The 17,494-nt window shown below is 34.4% G+C and overlaps 3 protein-coding genes across 3 annotated transcripts; all 3 read right to left on the reverse strand.

Moving 5' to 3' along the window:
* Positions 1–1,583: 1,583 nt before the first annotated feature.
* LOC131619839 (uncharacterized) lies at positions 1,584–2,604 on the reverse strand. The gene is made up of 5 exons (XM_058890888.1): positions 2,563–2,604; positions 2,295–2,447; positions 2,085–2,159; positions 1,769–1,918; positions 1,584–1,670 (listed from the first exon to the last, which is right to left on the reverse strand). Exons 1-5 carry the CDS (start codon positions 2,602–2,604, stop codon positions 1,584–1,586), a joined length of 507 nt encoding a protein of 168 aa, XP_058746871.1.
* Positions 2,605–12,474: 9,870 nt separating this feature from the next.
* Positions 12,475–13,249, reverse strand: LOC131619840 (small ubiquitin-related modifier 2-like). Its single transcript, XM_058890889.1, has 4 exons — positions 13,058–13,249; positions 12,881–12,961; positions 12,634–12,783; positions 12,475–12,531 (listed from the first exon to the last, which is right to left on the reverse strand). Exons 1-4 carry the CDS (start codon positions 13,247–13,249, stop codon positions 12,475–12,477), a joined length of 480 nt encoding a protein of 159 aa, XP_058746872.1.
* A 614-nt stretch (positions 13,250–13,863) lies between these two features.
* Positions 13,864–17,044, reverse strand: LOC131618041 (MLO-like protein 1). The gene is made up of 13 exons (XM_058889307.1): positions 16,810–17,044; positions 16,425–16,696; positions 16,111–16,227; positions 15,955–16,021; positions 15,764–15,864; positions 15,586–15,660; positions 15,424–15,512; positions 15,234–15,283; positions 14,931–14,971; positions 14,618–14,827; positions 14,463–14,530; positions 14,317–14,377; positions 13,864–14,235 (listed from the first exon to the last, which is right to left on the reverse strand). The coding sequence occupies exons 1-13, from the start codon at positions 16,988–16,990 to the stop codon at positions 13,927–13,929; spliced, it is 1,641 nt and encodes a 546-aa protein (XP_058745290.1). The 5' UTR covers positions 16,991–17,044; the 3' UTR covers positions 13,864–13,926.
* Positions 17,045–17,494: the final 450 nt, after the last annotated feature.

A 17,494-nucleotide genomic window follows, 5' to 3' on the forward strand; every position in this document is an offset into this window, starting at 1 on the left:
TATTCAATTCCTTTCTTTAGTAACTCATCTTATGGTACAAAACGTTATGTCAATAACTCTAGTCATGGTTATGATGAATCTGGATTTGGCTTGGGAACATTTCTCTTAGTTTTGCTCTTCATTCTTTTGTATTATTTGTTGTAAATTGAGAGACCATACTAAAGTTTCGAACATTGGACCTCTTATTTTTTTATATGTAATCAAAGTCGTCATAACTACTAAAAATTTATACATACTACCGTTAGAGTTAGAGTTTGAACTCTGATGTTAATGTACAACTTAACAATATCGACTTTTGTCAATTAAATTAAAATTTGCCGACATAGATCTTTCATTTATATTGTAAATAAATATACAAAATCTAGTATGCAAGTGTGACTTTAGATAGTGTATTAATTGTTCTATAATGAACTTTCAATTTCTTCTAACCCTAAACCTATTAACGGTAGTTATAAAATATTGGATGATATTTGCAATGCTGGAACGCAGATGAAGGATAGTATTCTCAAAGAGTTGGACATGTTGGTGGAATGGAAATGTTCCAAGAAAAATTCATATGTTTGGTTAGAGAGTAGTACTGAACAGGTTGTAACTAGAGAGACTCTGAAGCTGAATCAATAGTAGACAACATGTAGTGGTTTAGGATAAACCTTAAGGGAAGAGTCAAGAAAAATGTTTGTCTTTTGATTTGGTTGGCAGCATGTTGGTCTATTTGGTTGTGTAAGAATGATAAACTATTTAATGGTGGTTGTAAGGGAGTGGGAGATCTAGTAGAGTTAATAAAAATTACATCATGAAAGTGGTTTGCTACAAGAATAAGAAGGCCTAAAGAACATGATTGGTTGGAGTGGAGTACTAACCTAGTGGAGTGCATTTTGAAAATTTGAGTTTGATTGACTTGGTAGTAGGTATCTTTAGGTTGAGTTTGTTTTTGTATGGTTTGATCTTGTACTCTCCTTTTAATACTCACTTGCTTATAGAAAATGAAAATTTCAGAGTTTTGAAATCTTAGTTGTTAATGAAAATGATTGAACAAACATCGACAGAATTGTCTAATGCAGTTCCGAGTTCCGACGATCGAACACATTATTTTAATTGAGATATACTATATTTAGGAGTGACGAACACACATGTCCGCCTCGCAAAAGTCCACCAAAAAATAAGGCGAGCCGAGTAAGCATTGTTGAGAGCGCTAGTCTAAAACCTTGACCAGCCCCACACAAAATGAGGATGGATAGAGCGGGTCCGCAGACACTACTCTTTTTACATTTAAAATTACAAAATTTTATATTAATTCCTGCGCTGGCAAAAAATATATTTTAGAGCGTGTAGGACGAAATTCTTAGTTCACATCCCACTGAAAAATACAGATAAAAAGGACATGTTCGACAGACCAGACTCATTTTGCCACCCCTTACTCTATTATATCACAAGCTGATGGAGCAAACTCACGACATATATTATACATAAAAGAAATATGATCATCCATTCATATAACTAAAGACAAGTAAGTGCAAAGTTCAGGTGCAATATCTGCTTGGAAGGTACTACTAGATAAATGCATTAATTAGCCTTAACCAAAATCAATCAAATTTCATCCTAAACGATAAAACACCGCAAGCACTCATGTGAAGCATGACAAGAATTTCATCGCCATTCTGAATTCCGAGCTGCATAAAATATAACCAGAATTATGATAATGACAGGATTATAGTTAGATCTTAAATTTAAATGAAATAATAATGAACATATATTCACAAACACAAACCTTATATGGAGTCTCCTCAGGTTTGGTGAGACGCCCATCAAACAAAAAACCAACTGCATCAAAATTAAGACGATAATGCAAACAATATTTATCCATAATATTTCTCAATGGATCGGTTCTTCGGATCACGTAAGAAGCTTCAAATCCATTCTACAATATACAAAAGTCACAAATTAGCGTAATACCTCTCATGTTAAAACTTGACTATCGTGTTGTGTCGTGTCCAAGTGTAATATGTGTTTTATAGAAATAAACAATAAAATTTTTACCTTAAACCCAAAACCCTTAAAAGGAAAATCGGTGCTGGAATTCGTACCTGGCCTTTGACCTTAATTTCAATACAATCTTCATGGAAGGCAGCATCTATTACATCCCCATCTTTTAAGTTTAGCTGAAGCATAATATATATATTCAAATCAAAACTCAACACTGAAGTTACATATTAAACCCTAATTTAACCTCAAGAGAACGTAACCCTAACAATATTATAAAAACAAGGACTAGAAGTATAGAAGTGATGATGGACCTGAAAGGGAGAGAGGTTTGGTGATATGAGACGAGAATCGAAGAGAAAAGCAGTTGAATTGAAGTGAAGAGAGTATCGGTCACAGTAAGAATTCATGAGTTTTTTCATTGAAGTGTTCCTTTTCATCTTGAAACAAACTTGATTGATCTCACCCTACAATACGATCAAAAGATTAGCTATCAAATATCTCTATACTAGCTTGAAAAGTAAAAACAATTTTAATGAATTAATTTAAGAGCATAGCGAAGGAAGGAGGGAATGAACGAACAGTGTATTTGACGAGGACCGTGATGTGGCTGGTTGGCTCCATGTATGTCAAGAGTAGACGGCGTCTTCTCCGATGAATTACCTCACAACTGGCAGAGAAGAGAGACGCTGTTAAACTGTCAAGCAGTGGGTGGTGGAAATTGGTTGTGACTTGTGAGAGTGTCACGTTAATATATAGTGGGATTACATAGTTACACACACGTACAAAAATAAATTAATTAAAATTTTTTTTAAAATTTTGGACTAATCTTTCTTTTCGTTTTAGCGGAAACAATTTTAATTTTAAATTTGAATATGGTTTTTTTATAAGGAAATTTAAATTGAACATGGAACCTTGGCAACGAATACATCAGCAGCCATATATGCAGCTACATAGTGACCATTGGATTGATTGGTTAAATGAATTGAAAAATCAAATTTTAAGGAAATCTATTACAATAATTATTCTTAAATTCAATATTTATATTTTCAATAATATATTTCCCTGTTTATTTATTTTTACTTTTTAACAATTAATTATGACCAACTTTTACTTGCGTTTGAATACCCATTTTTTATATTTTAATTTTATATTTATGATAAAAAGTTTTTATTCCTTTAGTTAGACTAATTTTTATTTTTAGTATATTTAATTTTTGAATAAATATTTGGCCTCTCTAAATTTTTATTACTAATTTTAGTTTTTATCTTTTTACAAAATATTATTTTATATGTTTCAAATGTTCAAATTAAATATCAAATCGAAAATATAATAAAAAATTATTTTAATTATTTAAATTTAATTTCATAAATTATTTAGCTATTTATTTTAGTTATCTAATTTTTTAATTTTATAAATTAAAATAACGTGAATTGGAACTTATAATAGAAAAAAAATTAATTTAAGTTTTATAATTTTATTAATAGTCTTATAAAATAATCTTATAATTTAAATATTAAATTTTATATAATATTTTCCAATTAAAATAATCTTATAAACTTTTTGTTCTGTTTTATAATTTAACCATACATAATTGTAAAATTGTATATTGTTCAAATTTAATTATTTTAATTTGACAATAGGAACATCTAATTCAAATTAAAAATTAAATAATCATAAAAAATTTATAAGTTTAATTTTAAATCAAACACATAATATAAAATTGAATAACTAAAATAAAATTTATTTTATATCTTCCAATTTAATTAAATATTTTAATCTTTACTTTTTAGATCATATATTATAAAATTTTGTAAGATGATAAAAACTAAAATTAGTAACAAAAGTTTAATCCAAATTAGTAACTACAATATACGAACTAAAATAAAATAAAAAATTAAATATCAATAGTTAATAGTGTAAATTTTGCTCTGCTAGGGTTTCTCTCATGAGTGGAAAGGGGAGGGGACGGCCGAAGAAGGCCTCACTTCCTCCGGTGAACCATGGTACGACATCATCTCCGGCAGAACCAGAGAAAGGAAGCAACAATTCAGGGACTATGGAGCAGAGCACCAGTGTGAAGAAGAGTACGCAAGCAAATTTGAATCAGGGAGAAAAGCCAAGAGATGAAGGAATCAAGGTTGTGAATGAACCAACGAGTCCGAAGAAGCTTTGGGTGGATGTGATTAGTGGTAATCGGAATCCAACAAATGGGTTACAGATGGAATTTGTGGCACCCAAGGTCGTTAATGGTGAACTAGAAGTTGAGATCGAAGAGGAGGATATTGCGTCTGAACTTAGACATTGGGACTCCGCTCTCATCATGTATGTGCTTGGAGGAGATTTGAGTATGAATAATGTGAAACAATTTATGATAAGGAACTAGAATTTTGTGAAGCTACCGAAAATGTATTTCAACGATGAGGGATATTTCATTCTGCGATTTCACTCTATGGATGATAAAGATCTGGTGCTAACGAAGGGCCCCTACACCATTCACAATATGCCTATGCTTTTGACGGACTGGAAGCCTAATTTTGACCTTAAGAAGGACATGCTTCGTAAGATGCCAATTTGGGTCACTCTCCCCCATCTGCCACTTCATTTATGGGGTCAGAAGAGTCTGAGCAAGATTGGTAGTGCTTTGGGTACCCCAATTGTTACGGATGAGTGCACAGCGAATAAATTACGGGTCTCATACGCGCGCATACTTGTAGAGATAGATATCACAAAAGCACCGGTTACTGAGATTAACATTAGGGATGCTGAGGGTAACAAGAGAAAGTGGGTTGTTGAATATGACTGGAGACCGAAATTTTGTGAAAGATGCCAACGGGTTGGTCATAACTGCCTTGATAATGCTCAGAAAAAGCCAGTGAAGCAATGGAAGCAAAAGAGTATACCAAATGATGCTGAAATGGGAAAGGCTACATCCTCAGTGATAATTCCTCAACAGATTACCATTGAAGAAGTGGTTTGGACTACCATAGAAAGGCACAGAAAGGGGAAAACTATTGTTAATGATGGAATACCTCAGATTAGACATGACAATTCTTTTGATCCACTAACTCTTGAGAATGAGGGGTTAGTGAGTAATGGAGGATGATGCTGGTTTCTTGGAACATCCGAGGGCTGAATAAATCAGGTAAGATTTCTGAGATTAGCTCCCTACTCAATAATCTTAGTCCTGACATCTTAGTTCTTATAGAAACTAGAGTAAAAAGAAATAATGTTGGATGTGTTAGAAATAAACTGAGAATTCATGAGGCTTATTTGGATAACTATGACAACCATTATAATGGGCGTATTTGGCTCAGCTGGAATGATAGGAAATATGTCATTAAGATGGTGTGTTCTACTGACCAGTTACTTCACTGTGGAGTTTATGATTGTAGAGGTGAGTTCTTGTTTTGGATTACTGCAATCTATGCATTAAACCAACTTGATAAGAGGAAACTTCTTTGGAAAGATATTGAGAGAATCAGTAATACTTTGAAGGGTCCTTGGTGCTTATTAGGTGATTTTAATAATGTTATCAAGGCTCAGGATAGAGTAGGTGGCAGACTGGTTATGGACTCTGAGTTTAGGGATTTGAGAGAGATGATGGATAAAAGTGGCTTGGCAGAAATGGATAGTATGGGTGAGTATTACACTTGGTCCAATAAGCATATTGATGGAGTGATCTACTCTAGGATTGATCATGTTCTGGGGAATGTAGATTGGTTTACAACCTTTCAGGATTGGACACTATACATCAAGGAACCACATATTTCTGATCATGCACTATTATGTTTGAGCAGTCAAGGACATGATAGGAGAAGGAGCATGGGGTTCAAATTCCGTAATAATGTGACTCAATTAGAAGGCTACCTTCACACTGTTTCCCAAAGCTGGTCTCTAAGGGTATCGGGTAGCCATATGCATATAGTTTGGCATAAGTTGAAGCGGTTGATCCCTGTCATTAGGAAGTTTAGCAAGCCTTTGAATGGACTCAAAAGACAGCTGAGTGAAGCAAGAGACAACCTCCTGGTGGCACAACAAGTCTAGCTGCAGATAGGCATAATCCTGCTATCATCCTGAAAATTAAGGAATGCACTGAGAGGGTGTTACATCTTGCTGAGTTAGAACAGGTGGACATTGCCCAGAGAGCCAAAATTGAAGGTATTCGTGCTGGAGATGGGAATAATAAATACTTCTATGCCTCAATCAAACAAAGGCAAAAACAAAACACCATTAGTATCTTGGAAAGAGAGGATGGAACTATTGTGGCTGAACAAGGTGATATTGAGGAAGAGATACTAAGATTTTACACCACTCTCATGGGTACAGCTGCTGAGAGTATTGAAGAGATTAATTGCACAGTTTTGAGGCAAGGGACCCAGGTGTCATATGACCAAAGGAAGTTCCTTATCAGACCTGTATCTCAGGAAGAGATCTATGTAGCTCTTAAGGGCATCAATGAAAACAAGTCCCCTGGAATAGATGGATTTGGAGCTGGATTCTTTAAGAGTGCCTGGAATATTGTTGGAGGAGATGTGGTTAAGGCTGTGAATTCATTCTTCACACAAGGCAGACTGCATAAGGGAATGAATACCTCTGTGATCTCTCTCATCCCTAAATCTAACATGGCTAAAGCTCCAAAGGACTTTAGACCTATTTCCTGTTGTACTACCTTGTATAAGGTTATCTCAAAGATTTTAACTTGTAGACTTGGAGTTGTGATTCCCTCCCTTATATCTAAGAACCAAGCAGCTTTTGTCAAAGGACAGAATTTGAAGGATCGTGTACTATTGGCATATGAACTTATAAGGGGTTATGGGAGGAAACATTTTACCCCGAAGTGTATGATGCAGATTGATCTGCAGAAAGCGTACGACATGGTTGACTGTAGGGCATTAGAGAGAGTCCTTGAGGAGTTTGGCTTTCCTGCTATGTTCACAAAGTGGATTATGCTAACAGTTACTACTGTTACTTACAAGTTCCAGATAAATGGCAGGCTAACTAGAAGTATGAAGGCAAGAAGGGGGATTAGACAAGGAGATCCAATCTCCCCCCTTCTTTTTGTACTCATGATGGAATACCTCACTCGTACTCTCATGCAGCTGGATATTGACCCGAACTTCAGGTATCACTCTAAGTGTAAAAAACTGAAGCTTCTCAGCCTTACCTTCGCGGACGATTTGTTGTTGTTTTCTAGAGGAGATAAGGATTCAGTTACTTTATTACTTGCTTAGATGGGGAAATTTTCCAGATCCACAGGTTTGATTATGAACCCTAACAAATGCTTCCTATATTGTGGTGGTATGGTGGATGGAGATAAAGAAGTTCTACGGGGCCTCACAGGATTTAAAGAAGGTAAATTACCTTTTAAATATCTTGGTATACCCTTAGCTAGTAAGAAACTAGCAGTGAAGTACTACTTGGTTCTGATTGATAATATAGTTCAGAGAATCACTCATTGGAGTTCCAAACTTTTGACATATGCTGGCCGGGTTCAGCTTATAAAGAGTGTGCTTTTTTATGTAGTGAACTTCTGGATGCAAGTCTTGCCTTTGCCTAAAACTGTTCTTAGTCATATTAATGTTGTCTGCCGTAGTTTCTTGTGGACAGGTGGTGGAGATATCTCACGAAAATCTCCTATTTCTTGGAAGAATGTCTGCAGACCTAAGGCCCAGGGTGGAATGAGTATCATTGACCTTGAGAGTTGGAATAAAGTGTGCATGCTGAAACTTCTATGGAATGTGCACAAGAAAGCTGACTCTTTATGGATAAAGTGGGTACGTGAATATTATCTGAAGAATTCTGATTTCCTGCAGGTTCAGCTTAAAGATAGTCAATCTTGGTTGATGAAGCATTTGCTCCAATCCAGGGTGTTGTATCAGGAGCTGAACATAAGCAATGGTGGGATGCTTCATGCTAAGAGAGTATATATTGCTGTTATAGGTACTGAATCCAGACCTGCCTGGAGGCATCTGATGTTTGGGAACCTTGCTAGGCCACGTGCTGTGTTCATCTTTTGGCTTGTTTGCAATGGGAGATTGGCTACGAAGGCTAGACTGAAAAAATATGGTATGATTAGTGAGGATAATTGTTGTTTCTGTCAAGAAAAGGAAACTCTGAACCACTTGTTTTTCTGCTGTCCTAGTTTGAAGAATATTTGGGTTAAGGTACTTAGATGGATCCAAGTTAATCATACCCCTTTGCCTTGGGATGATGAATTGGATTGGCTCACTAGAAATTGCAAAGGGAAGAGTTGGCGAGCTAGTCTTATTAAGTGTGCCATCACTGAGGCTATTTACTCGATTTGGAACTTACGAAACGATAGAGTGTTTGGTCATACTACTGTTAGAGGTGATATAGATAAGGAAATCATAGATAGAATTGTGTATAGAATTTGGAATGTCAGGAAATATAGGAGTTATATTGCAGGCCTTATGACATAGGCGGTGCACTTTTATAGTTTTCCTCTTGTTTATGGGCTTTGAGCTTGGCTGGATCGTGAGCGATCGCCGTGTACATATTGTTTTTTGAATTAATCAAAATATATTGATTCAAAAAATATATATATGAACTAAAATTTAAAATTAATTTAATTAAAAAACACTTATTTAATCCAAAATATAAATTAATAGAAAAAATTCAGAGAGGCCAAAATTTTAAATAAATTAGATGGACTACAAAAATAAAAGTTAGCCTATTTAAAAGAACAAAAATATATTTAATTTAAAATATAAATTAAAATGTTAAAAATGGTATATAGATGATAGTAAAAATTACAGTAAAATTAATTATTAAAGAGAAATATAATTGACAATGTGAAATAAATTATGGAGAATACAAAATTTAGATTTAAGAAAATTATTGGAATTGATTTCTTTTTTAAAAATAGAATTTTCTATCCATTTCATATAATTAATCCAAGGGTGATTATTTGACTGCTTAAGTTGCTGCTATTGTATTGTTGCCGAGAATCCGTGTTCATTTAAATTAATTGAGCGCTCATTGCAAATAAATTTCAACCACTTTGAAGACAATCCAAATAATTGATATACACCGATCACCATATATTCAAATTTAGTTGGTTTTAAGACTTATACAAACTATTGTTGGAATAATTATGGTTATTCAAAAAAATTGAAGAAGAGAGAGAAACTAAATTGTGAAAATAATTTTACGGAGTGAAAATGACCTTTTTTTATTTACATCATTACCTGAATATATAGGCAACCAAAACATACCATTTACAAACTATAGTATTCGACTCTATGATCATATACACGCTTACACTTCGACACAATAATTATATGTTATATTCACTTCGTCGAATACAGCTAAGTCCTACTTAGCTAATTTCGACTCTATTCACAAGATGACAAAGCCACAATCCTTTGCTCTCTTGAGCTCTAAGAGATTGGCGTTTTACAAATCATGAATAGGTAGCCTGCAATACTTTTCTTTTCATATAAGTCTCGAGTAAAGTCAGAATATGTATAGACACCTTTGCATCTATGCTTTTTCTTCTGCCTTGGCATCAGCAAACCATGATCGATAGTACCTTTTATGTATCTCAATACTCTCTTAACTATAGTCACATGACATTCTTGAGGTTTCTCCATGAATCTGCTCAACAACCCGACACTTTGACAAATATATGGCCTGGTGTTGCATAGATACTTTACATATCCAATGATTTGTTTGTATAATGTTACATTTAGAAACTCGTCATTTGTATTATTTCTATATTTTGCTCCAGTCTCCAATAATGTGAAAATTGTGTTACAGTTGCTCATCTAAAACCTTTTCAAGATATCTTGAGCATACTTATTTTGGTGCAAGAACTATCATTCACTTGTGTCTATAATTTCATCCCTAAGAAATATGACAAATTCTCTAGGTCATACATTTCAAATTCCTGCATAAGTTTCGACTTGACTCGTTGTACCTCTGATTCATCTGTATATGTGATCAACATATCATCCGCGTTCAAACATAGAATGATATCACTGGCCCTGTCTACAATATTAACATATACTCCATGTTCTGAAATACACTTTGCAAAACCTGCTTTGATCAGGAAGTTTTCTATTCTTCTATTCCAAACCCTTTGGGCTTGCTTCATGTCATATATAGAGAGCCTTCCTTAATCTATACACGTTATGATTTTTCCCTTTAATTTCAAATAGGGTGCGGCGTGTACGGAGTAAAGTTAGGGTGTCTTTCGCGTATAAAGGTAACAATTCCTTAATTTGCATCATACGGAAGGAGTCTAGGATTTCTAGAGATTGAATCTCCGTTTCAATAAACTTCTCGTATGTGAAGACAGAAATTGAAAGGGGATCCCTAGTCCAATAGTTCGAAAAACGGGGGTTCCCGTCTATAGTAAATAACACTTGGGGGCATATCAGTCCACATTTAACTTGCATAAAACGATCGTTATATCCTTTATAATTGCTAATGTACACTTTTAGGAAACGTTTTTGGGAGATACCCCCGATTTGAATCAAGTTACACTTTTCCACTCCTTTTACTTCAAAAAAGGAGAAGAATAAGCCTATAGTGGAGACAATACGGATGGTTTCTCAAACTTTTTCGAAGGCTTTTATAAAGCCCCAGCTGTTGGGGCGGAGTTGTGATGGGGCTATGTTCACGGTTATCAGTATATCCGCCTTAAAATCCGAGAATGGGAGGAAGACGTGGAAGCCTTCAAGGACCCCGAGATAGAAGTTAAAGAACTCTTATTAGGAGTTCTGTGGTCGGAGGATGCACACACATTCTCCAGGATTGCACGCTTTTAGGATGACATCCTCCTCCTTTCTGGTTGAGGATATGTTCTTTAGAGAGCGAAGTTTTCCGATCTATATGTCGCCAAAGGAGCTGTTCTCGTAACTCACCACCTTGTCATTGAAAGGAGGACAGTCTCCATAAAAATTTCCACAGAACCTAAGGAAGAAGAGGTGGAATCAAAATCGCTAAAAAGTGGGAAAAAACATCACCATAAACTTCTTTTATGGCTTCATTAAAATGTTTTTGGCCTAAAGCCCCTTTCATCTCACGCATGCACTGATCTCACATCTCTTTTCATTCCTCAGCATTTTTGGGTTTCCTAGTATTTCCCTCACTATCGCATTCCCTAATGATAATCATTTCTTTCGAAAGGAAAATAGCAAAAAGTAAGAGTAAAAGAGAATAGAGTGAAGGAGTTACCTGGGGAAGCGTTTGGTTTTGAAGAGTGTTGAGAAGAGCAAGCGTTAGAAATTCGTAATGTGTCAGAATAAAAAGGGAAAGATGATTAAATTTGGCTAATGAATAGTGGCGGGAGGGAAGGAACAATCACCTACAATCAATAGCCTTTTTAAAGTATCATTACACTATGAGGAAAATGAATCATTACTTAAGGAAACATGACTATTTGTTTAAAGCCATGTCAATAGAAACAGAAGTTGGGTATGAGATTCGGTGTTTGTTTGTAAATTGTTTTTTCGGGCTCATGACCGAGCATCACACTCTTGGAATTCTTGGAATTCATGCTCGGGGGGCTTGTAGACATCCTAGAAAATATGTTGTTGGGACGAGTCTTGTGCTCAGTAGGATTAAAGGTCCAGGGAGGATAAAGACTGTATCTGGGAGTTAAAGTTATACCTTACCGGGCAGGTCAAATGAGTTGTAAGTAAAGGTAACCCGCTCGGATAGGTATATGTACGCGCCCTAACACGCATGGGGATGATGCGGCCGGAATTTTAAGGATCCCAGAAGTCAGGAGTTGGAGTATTAATGTAGACGTTGCGCAATGGCTCATTGAAGTCACTTTAAAGATGACGACGGACATTGCTAATCATAAGATAACAGATGGAATCCAAAAGATCCCTTTTAAATGAGGTACTTTATGATCAGAGTTATATAAGGGACTTGCAATAGACTGATAGAGGGATAAGCAAGTCATATTCATCGCACTGAAATTCACCATATTTCTATGGAAAAATCACTCAGTTTAGTGTTTTCTGCAAGAACACGTAACACTATAGAAATTTGATTATTTATTTAAAATAGATGATAGACTAAAATAACATGATTTTCATATTTCTTGAAATTACTTTTATATATTTATTAGTTTACTGCAAATATTGACTAAATAGATTTAAATTATATAAAATACATAGGTAAAAATTAATATTTGATATTTAATTACTATTTAAACAAAAAATAAGTTATTAAAAATGTTTAAATTACATTTTTTTTACTTCTTTTTTTTAATATTTTTAAATTATATTTTTTACTAAAACCAAGAAAATACATTAAAAAAAATGTCAATAAATAAAAGCACTAAACAGTATAAGCTACCATGATAGTAATCCATTCATGATTTATATAACCTTCAAATCCAGATTAAACGGTTGTATAATATCAGTAAATAATAAAAGAGACATTGATAACATGAATTAATAATTAGCCTAACCCTAAAAATAAAATAAAAACCTAATTCCAGTTGCAATGTTCCTAAACACGTCTAAGCTGAAGCATGGCAAGCATTTCATCTCCATCCTTCATTCCAAGCTGCATCAAATATATAATTTACATTCAACCACTAAACTAACAAACAATTATCACATAAAATAAACTTAACATAAGAATGAACAAATATTCATAAACACAAACCTCATATGGCGTTTGGTCCCACTCGACCAGACGCCCATTGAAGAGAAAAGCAATTTCGTGGAAATCAAAACAATATCGACAGCAGTACGCGTCCATAAGCTTTTCCAATGGACGGCTTCTTTTCATCTTAAATAAAGTTTCAAATCCAACCTACAACAATCAAATCCGTGATCTCTCAATATTATGTTTGCAGTAGTGTCTGCAACCGCATATTTGTAACTAGTGTGTTACGAAAGAAAAGACTAACCTGGCCTTTGACCTTGAGGACAATGTATCCACTCTGATCACAAAAGATTGCATCAATTTCATCCCCATCCTCCATTTGCATCTGCACCAAAAGTATATTTTCAAGTCATAAACCAATAATATAAACAAAAGAGTATATCATATAACTAGTCTTGCATCTGTCGCGGTTTATACGAACCTCATCCGGAGATAGCTCTTCCTGTATGCGGTGCTCATTAAACATAAAAGCAGTTGAGTTGATATCCATGGAGAAATGATCACAGTATGCATCCATGAGTTTTTTCAGTCGAGAGCTTCTATCAATAAATACAAAAACTGCATTTCCATCTTGTCCATTAACCTTGAGTTCGATGCGTGTGCCTTGGTTCATGTTTTCTTCGTTGATGTGAATACTATATTACTATGGTTGTGAAACTGTCAAGTAGAGCGAGCTTGTTGGGTTATATATATATGTTTTATTTTTCTCTTTCATTGGAACACGAAATGTTTCCACTTAATTCCTATTATTTCTCTGATTCAGTTTTGTAACCGCCTATACTTGCACTACGTGGTATCAAAACTGCTACCACATAACAAAACGTGGTCAGTGGTCACCAAGTAAACGTTACTGCTAGGACTCACGTTTTCAAAAGCTTAAATCTATATTAATCTTTAAATTTTACTCAACTAAATATAAATATTCATTTTGACACATATTTATCTCTAAATACAACCTTTTTTCCTCCTTTAAATTACTAGGCATCGCTAAGAATTATCTTATCCATTGTAGTACATTTAAATTGGGACATTAGGCAATTACACATAAACAATGCATTCTTGAATGGAAATCTCACAGAAATTGTGTTTATGCGTCAACTAGAAGAGAATTTAACTTTTTCTTGAAGATTTATGATTGAAAAATTTGAGACTAAAGCTCAAGTTACATCAGAATGGTGAGAAAGTCTAATCATATATATCCCCCAAAATTAGTGAGCCATTGCTCATTTGATATGTTAAAACTATAATAATAATAATGAGTATAAACATTATTGTTACATGATTACATGTTCATCTTACATTCGCTTCTTCATCTATAGCGACAATGCCGTCGTTGTCTTCTTCTGGGGTAGCTGTCATTCTGTCTACTGACCCTCTTCTCTCTTCCGGGGTAGTTGTCATTGGGGTAGCTGTCGACATTCTGTCTACTGAGCCTCTTCTTTCTGCTGACCCCATCTCAATGGTAGCATCTGAACTATTGTGAACACTTCCTTGTGAAGATTGGTTTTGTTGTACTCCTTGTTTTGCTTTTTGCGCCCAACCAACGAGTCGTGTTTGTATTTCCTCAACAAATATCGCCTTGTTAAAGTCACTTCCCATCTAGATTCATAAATTCAAAAACATTGTCAATTTCACAGAACTATATAACCTGCATGGTTTCAGAAAACAACTCAAACTCACCTGTGTAACAAGTGCATACAGTGGTAGGGTACTGCAACTACATAGCATCTGAATAACTACCCTACAATATTAATAACAAAAAAGTGTAAGAAAAAAGGTTCAAGATTCAAAAGTCACAGTATACAAAAATTTAGTATTCTAGTTACCCAACAGTGAGCCTTGGAATACTGTATTGGATTTGTTCCATTATACATGAATCAAAGCCATATGTTACCTGAGATACACAGTATTTTTGTAAGAATTGATAAAAGCATGGCAATGAATATTATAAATTGAGGTTGAGACTAGTTAATATGTTTACCAGTATCCAGAAAAGGAAGGCTATCTCAAAAGAAATTTCGAAAAGGGTCAAGTGAATCAAGTAGAGGACGATGCGAGGACGATTAAACCAGAAGTGATCGTTTGATGGTTGAACTACTAATTCACCTTCTATGGATGAATTATTTTCAGCTACTTCATGAGCTAATTGAATTATTACATGTTGTAGCTTGGTTCCAACAGCAAGTAGAAACTTAAGAATGCAGATCAGAAAAAGATTAATTTAGATAAATATATCAACTTTACTTGAATGGAGAAAAGAGCCAAAAGAAAACAAAATTTATGAAGATACTTACAATAATAGGAATGAAGGCAATCCAGAAATATGCATGCCAACCTGAAACAATAAAAATAAATCTTAATTTTGATTGGACAATGGCATAACTGTTTATTCAACGAGACTGTGGTATAACCAAGATTAAACTACACGTCAAACTGGTCAGTTTTTGGTTCAACCGGTTGAACTGGACGGGTTTCAGTGCAGTTTTTAAAGCATTGTTACAGGTAATAATAACCATTATACATAAGGTAGAAAATGTGGTTATCATGCAGCAGAACAACTGAGAAACCGAACAGAAGTGCTAAGTCTTGTAGCATACCATGGATATTAAGCAACAAAAATATGACCACAAAGATCCAAAGATACCAACTGCAAACATCAAAATAAAATTATAAATTAGTGACAAAAAAGAATCAATAACTTTACACTAAAAGTCTACAAAGAAAACCTGGTCAATTAACTACCGATGAAGATTGTGATAATTATAGAAGCTTGACAGGAACAAGTACCTTATACCAACAACTTTCTTGAAGTCTTCTTCAAGTGCACGATTCATGTACTTATGAAAATTAAACGTTCGATTTCCCCTACAATGAGTCTATAAGAGAGAAACAAAATTAATAATATGGTTCGATCTTAACAGAAGCAAATGCAGCACACTATAATCTTACCATAATGAAACCTCGCCTTAATGTTACATAATCCAACTTTGTCACAGATCCATAAAATTGCTTGAAAAATGATCTCTGAAATAAAAACAAAAAATCAGAACTAATCATCATAACCATAATGTCAACAACAACATGATAAAGCCAGTAAAATATGATTAACTTCATACAATTAACTTACCACCCATCCTATTACAGCAGAATTTTTGCCAAAACCAAAAAAGTGATACTGTATAAATTCGTGCTCATGAACATGAGTCACCTCCTCCGCCCGCTCCGGATCTGCACTAGACCAGTATCCATATGAAAGAGATTAATTATGACAGAAAAGTATTAAGATTACATTATAACTGATCAAATTTGTTAGTTTACCATGTTGTGATTCATTTTCTTCTTCATCTACAACAATAGAGTGTTCCCAGTGCTTCCATTTACGAATCTATTATTGACAACAATTCTTATTAATAGAGAAGAGCTTTAAACAAAAACCAGATTATGATAAAAAAAATCATATGATTAGATACTCACGATTAATCCTCCAAAAACAATAGTCAAAACAGATATGGCCACATGACAAATAGCTAGGACAAAAATAAAGATATGCAGGCGATGCAGTCCTTCCAATGATAATAGAGGTACCTTTCCCTGAAAATAATTTAATGATAATACAAAATATGATTAAAGTGGATAATAGGATTAAGTCATCAAATTAAAATTGTCTAAATAACATTAAAAGAATAAACATGATATATGACTGTGAGTAGATTTTACACTGACTTGCACCCTTATGTAATAGTCATTAAAACCTTGAACAAAATGAAAAAGGCGGTAACATAACATACCTTGGAAGCACAGTAGCCATGTTGTTCCAATTTATGATCATCATTACCACCAAGAAGGCGTCTAGCATTGCCGAAAACATCGTTGGAAGAGAAAAAAGTCTGAAAATGTGCAACTGGTTTTGGTTTTGATTTTACAACTGATTGTTCATATTCTCTTTCGTCAAGTTTACAAGGAAGCATATGATGCATCATTTTTTCTGGAACACAGATTTCTACAATCACATTTTGTGCTTGAGCCAGAAATATCGAAATAAAACCCAACAGCATCAACTCTGCATAGTAATAATATAGATAATAAAAACCAAAACAAAATCATAAAACTAAACATATCTCAATTTTGAAAATCATTACTTTAATATCAAGTAGAAGAAGCAAAAAGGAAAACCTTCTTTGATTTTTTGTAAGGCTTGAAAGAGTGATTCTTGATTTTTCCTCTTAAGAAACTTGCCAAGATGATGAAGACCACGTACAAGAGCAAATGAAACGGCGACAAGGATAGTGCAAACAGAAGCAACAACCCATGTAGGAGTAAATTGCAAATCGGTTCCTTCTCCACCAGCACCCATATTACAGTTTTGGTGTTTGAATTGAACAACATTAACTTACTTAACTACTCTTTGTTGTGTTGAAACTTCATCTTTAAACAGAACCAGAAAAATTCTGCAATCAAATGAATTGAAAATAGTAACTGAATTTCATGTCTTATACGAATGTCCCTCTTTAAATTCAACTACACTTGTTTAACCAAGTGTTAGTAGAACAAGGAAAAAAAACATTTATTCAAATCAATGGCATGGACAATACACAAAATTCAAACATCTTTCATTTGAATGCAGAACATAGAACATAGAGGGCTGCAGAAAGATTGACGCACAACCAAAACGATCAACACAGGCAGATCTAGGTTTCAGCACACACACAGAAAAATTTGAACATAACCAAAAAGATGAACAGACTTTCTGCAAAAAGAAATACCAAAGACAGTGATGATCTGACGAGATAAGGCAAAGACGGAAGTGGGCGCGGGGAGAAGACGAACTGCGGTATACCGAGAATGATGAAATCTTCTT

Source organism: Vicia villosa, linkage group LG7, assembly GCF_029867415.1.
Source record: "Vicia villosa cultivar HV-30 ecotype Madison, WI linkage group LG7, Vvil1.0, whole genome shotgun sequence".
In the NCBI taxonomy this organism is placed as follows: domain Eukaryota; kingdom Viridiplantae; phylum Streptophyta; class Magnoliopsida; order Fabales; family Fabaceae; genus Vicia; species Vicia villosa.

What these genes read in the sequence shown, in the direction of transcription:
- LOC131619839 (XM_058890888.1), bottom strand. Translation starts at nt 2,604, where the DNA reads ATGGAGCCAACCAGCCACATCACGGTCCTCGTCAAATACACT. An exon ending in CGGTCCTCGTCAAATACACT is followed by an intron (nt 2,448 to 2,562) that starts GTTCGTTCATTC and finishes ATCGTATTGTAG; the next exon opens with GGTGAGATCAATCAAGTTTG. An exon ending in AAATTAAGGTCAAAGGCCAG is followed by an intron (nt 1,919 to 2,084) that starts GTACGAATTCCA and finishes TGTATATTGTAG; the next exon opens with AATGGATTTGAAGCTTCTTA.
- LOC131619840 (XM_058890889.1), bottom strand. Translation starts at nt 13,249, where the DNA reads ATGAACCAAGGCACACGCATCGAACTCAAGGTTAATGGACAAGATGGA. An exon ending in AAGAGCTATCTCCGGATGAG is followed by an intron (nt 12,962 to 13,057) that starts GTTCGTATAAAC and finishes CTTTTGGTGCAG; the next exon opens with ATGCAAATGGAGGATGGGGA. An exon ending in GGGACCAAACGCCATATGAG is followed by an intron (nt 12,532 to 12,633) that starts GTTTGTGTTTAT and finishes TATTTGATGCAG; the next exon opens with CTTGGAATGAAGGATGGAGA.
- LOC131618041 (XM_058889307.1), bottom strand. Translation starts at nt 16,990, where the DNA reads ATGGGTGCTGGTGGAGAAGGAACCGATTTGCAATTTACTCCTACATGG. An exon ending in AAGAAAGTTGTTGGTATAAG is followed by an intron (nt 15,284 to 15,423) that starts GTACTTGTTCCT and finishes TGATGTTTGCAG; the next exon opens with TTGGTATCTTTGGATCTTTG. An exon ending in ATTCCAAGGCTCACTGTTGG is followed by an intron (nt 14,378 to 14,462) that starts GTAACTAGAATA and finishes TTAATATTGTAG; the next exon opens with GGTAGTTATTCAGATGCTAT.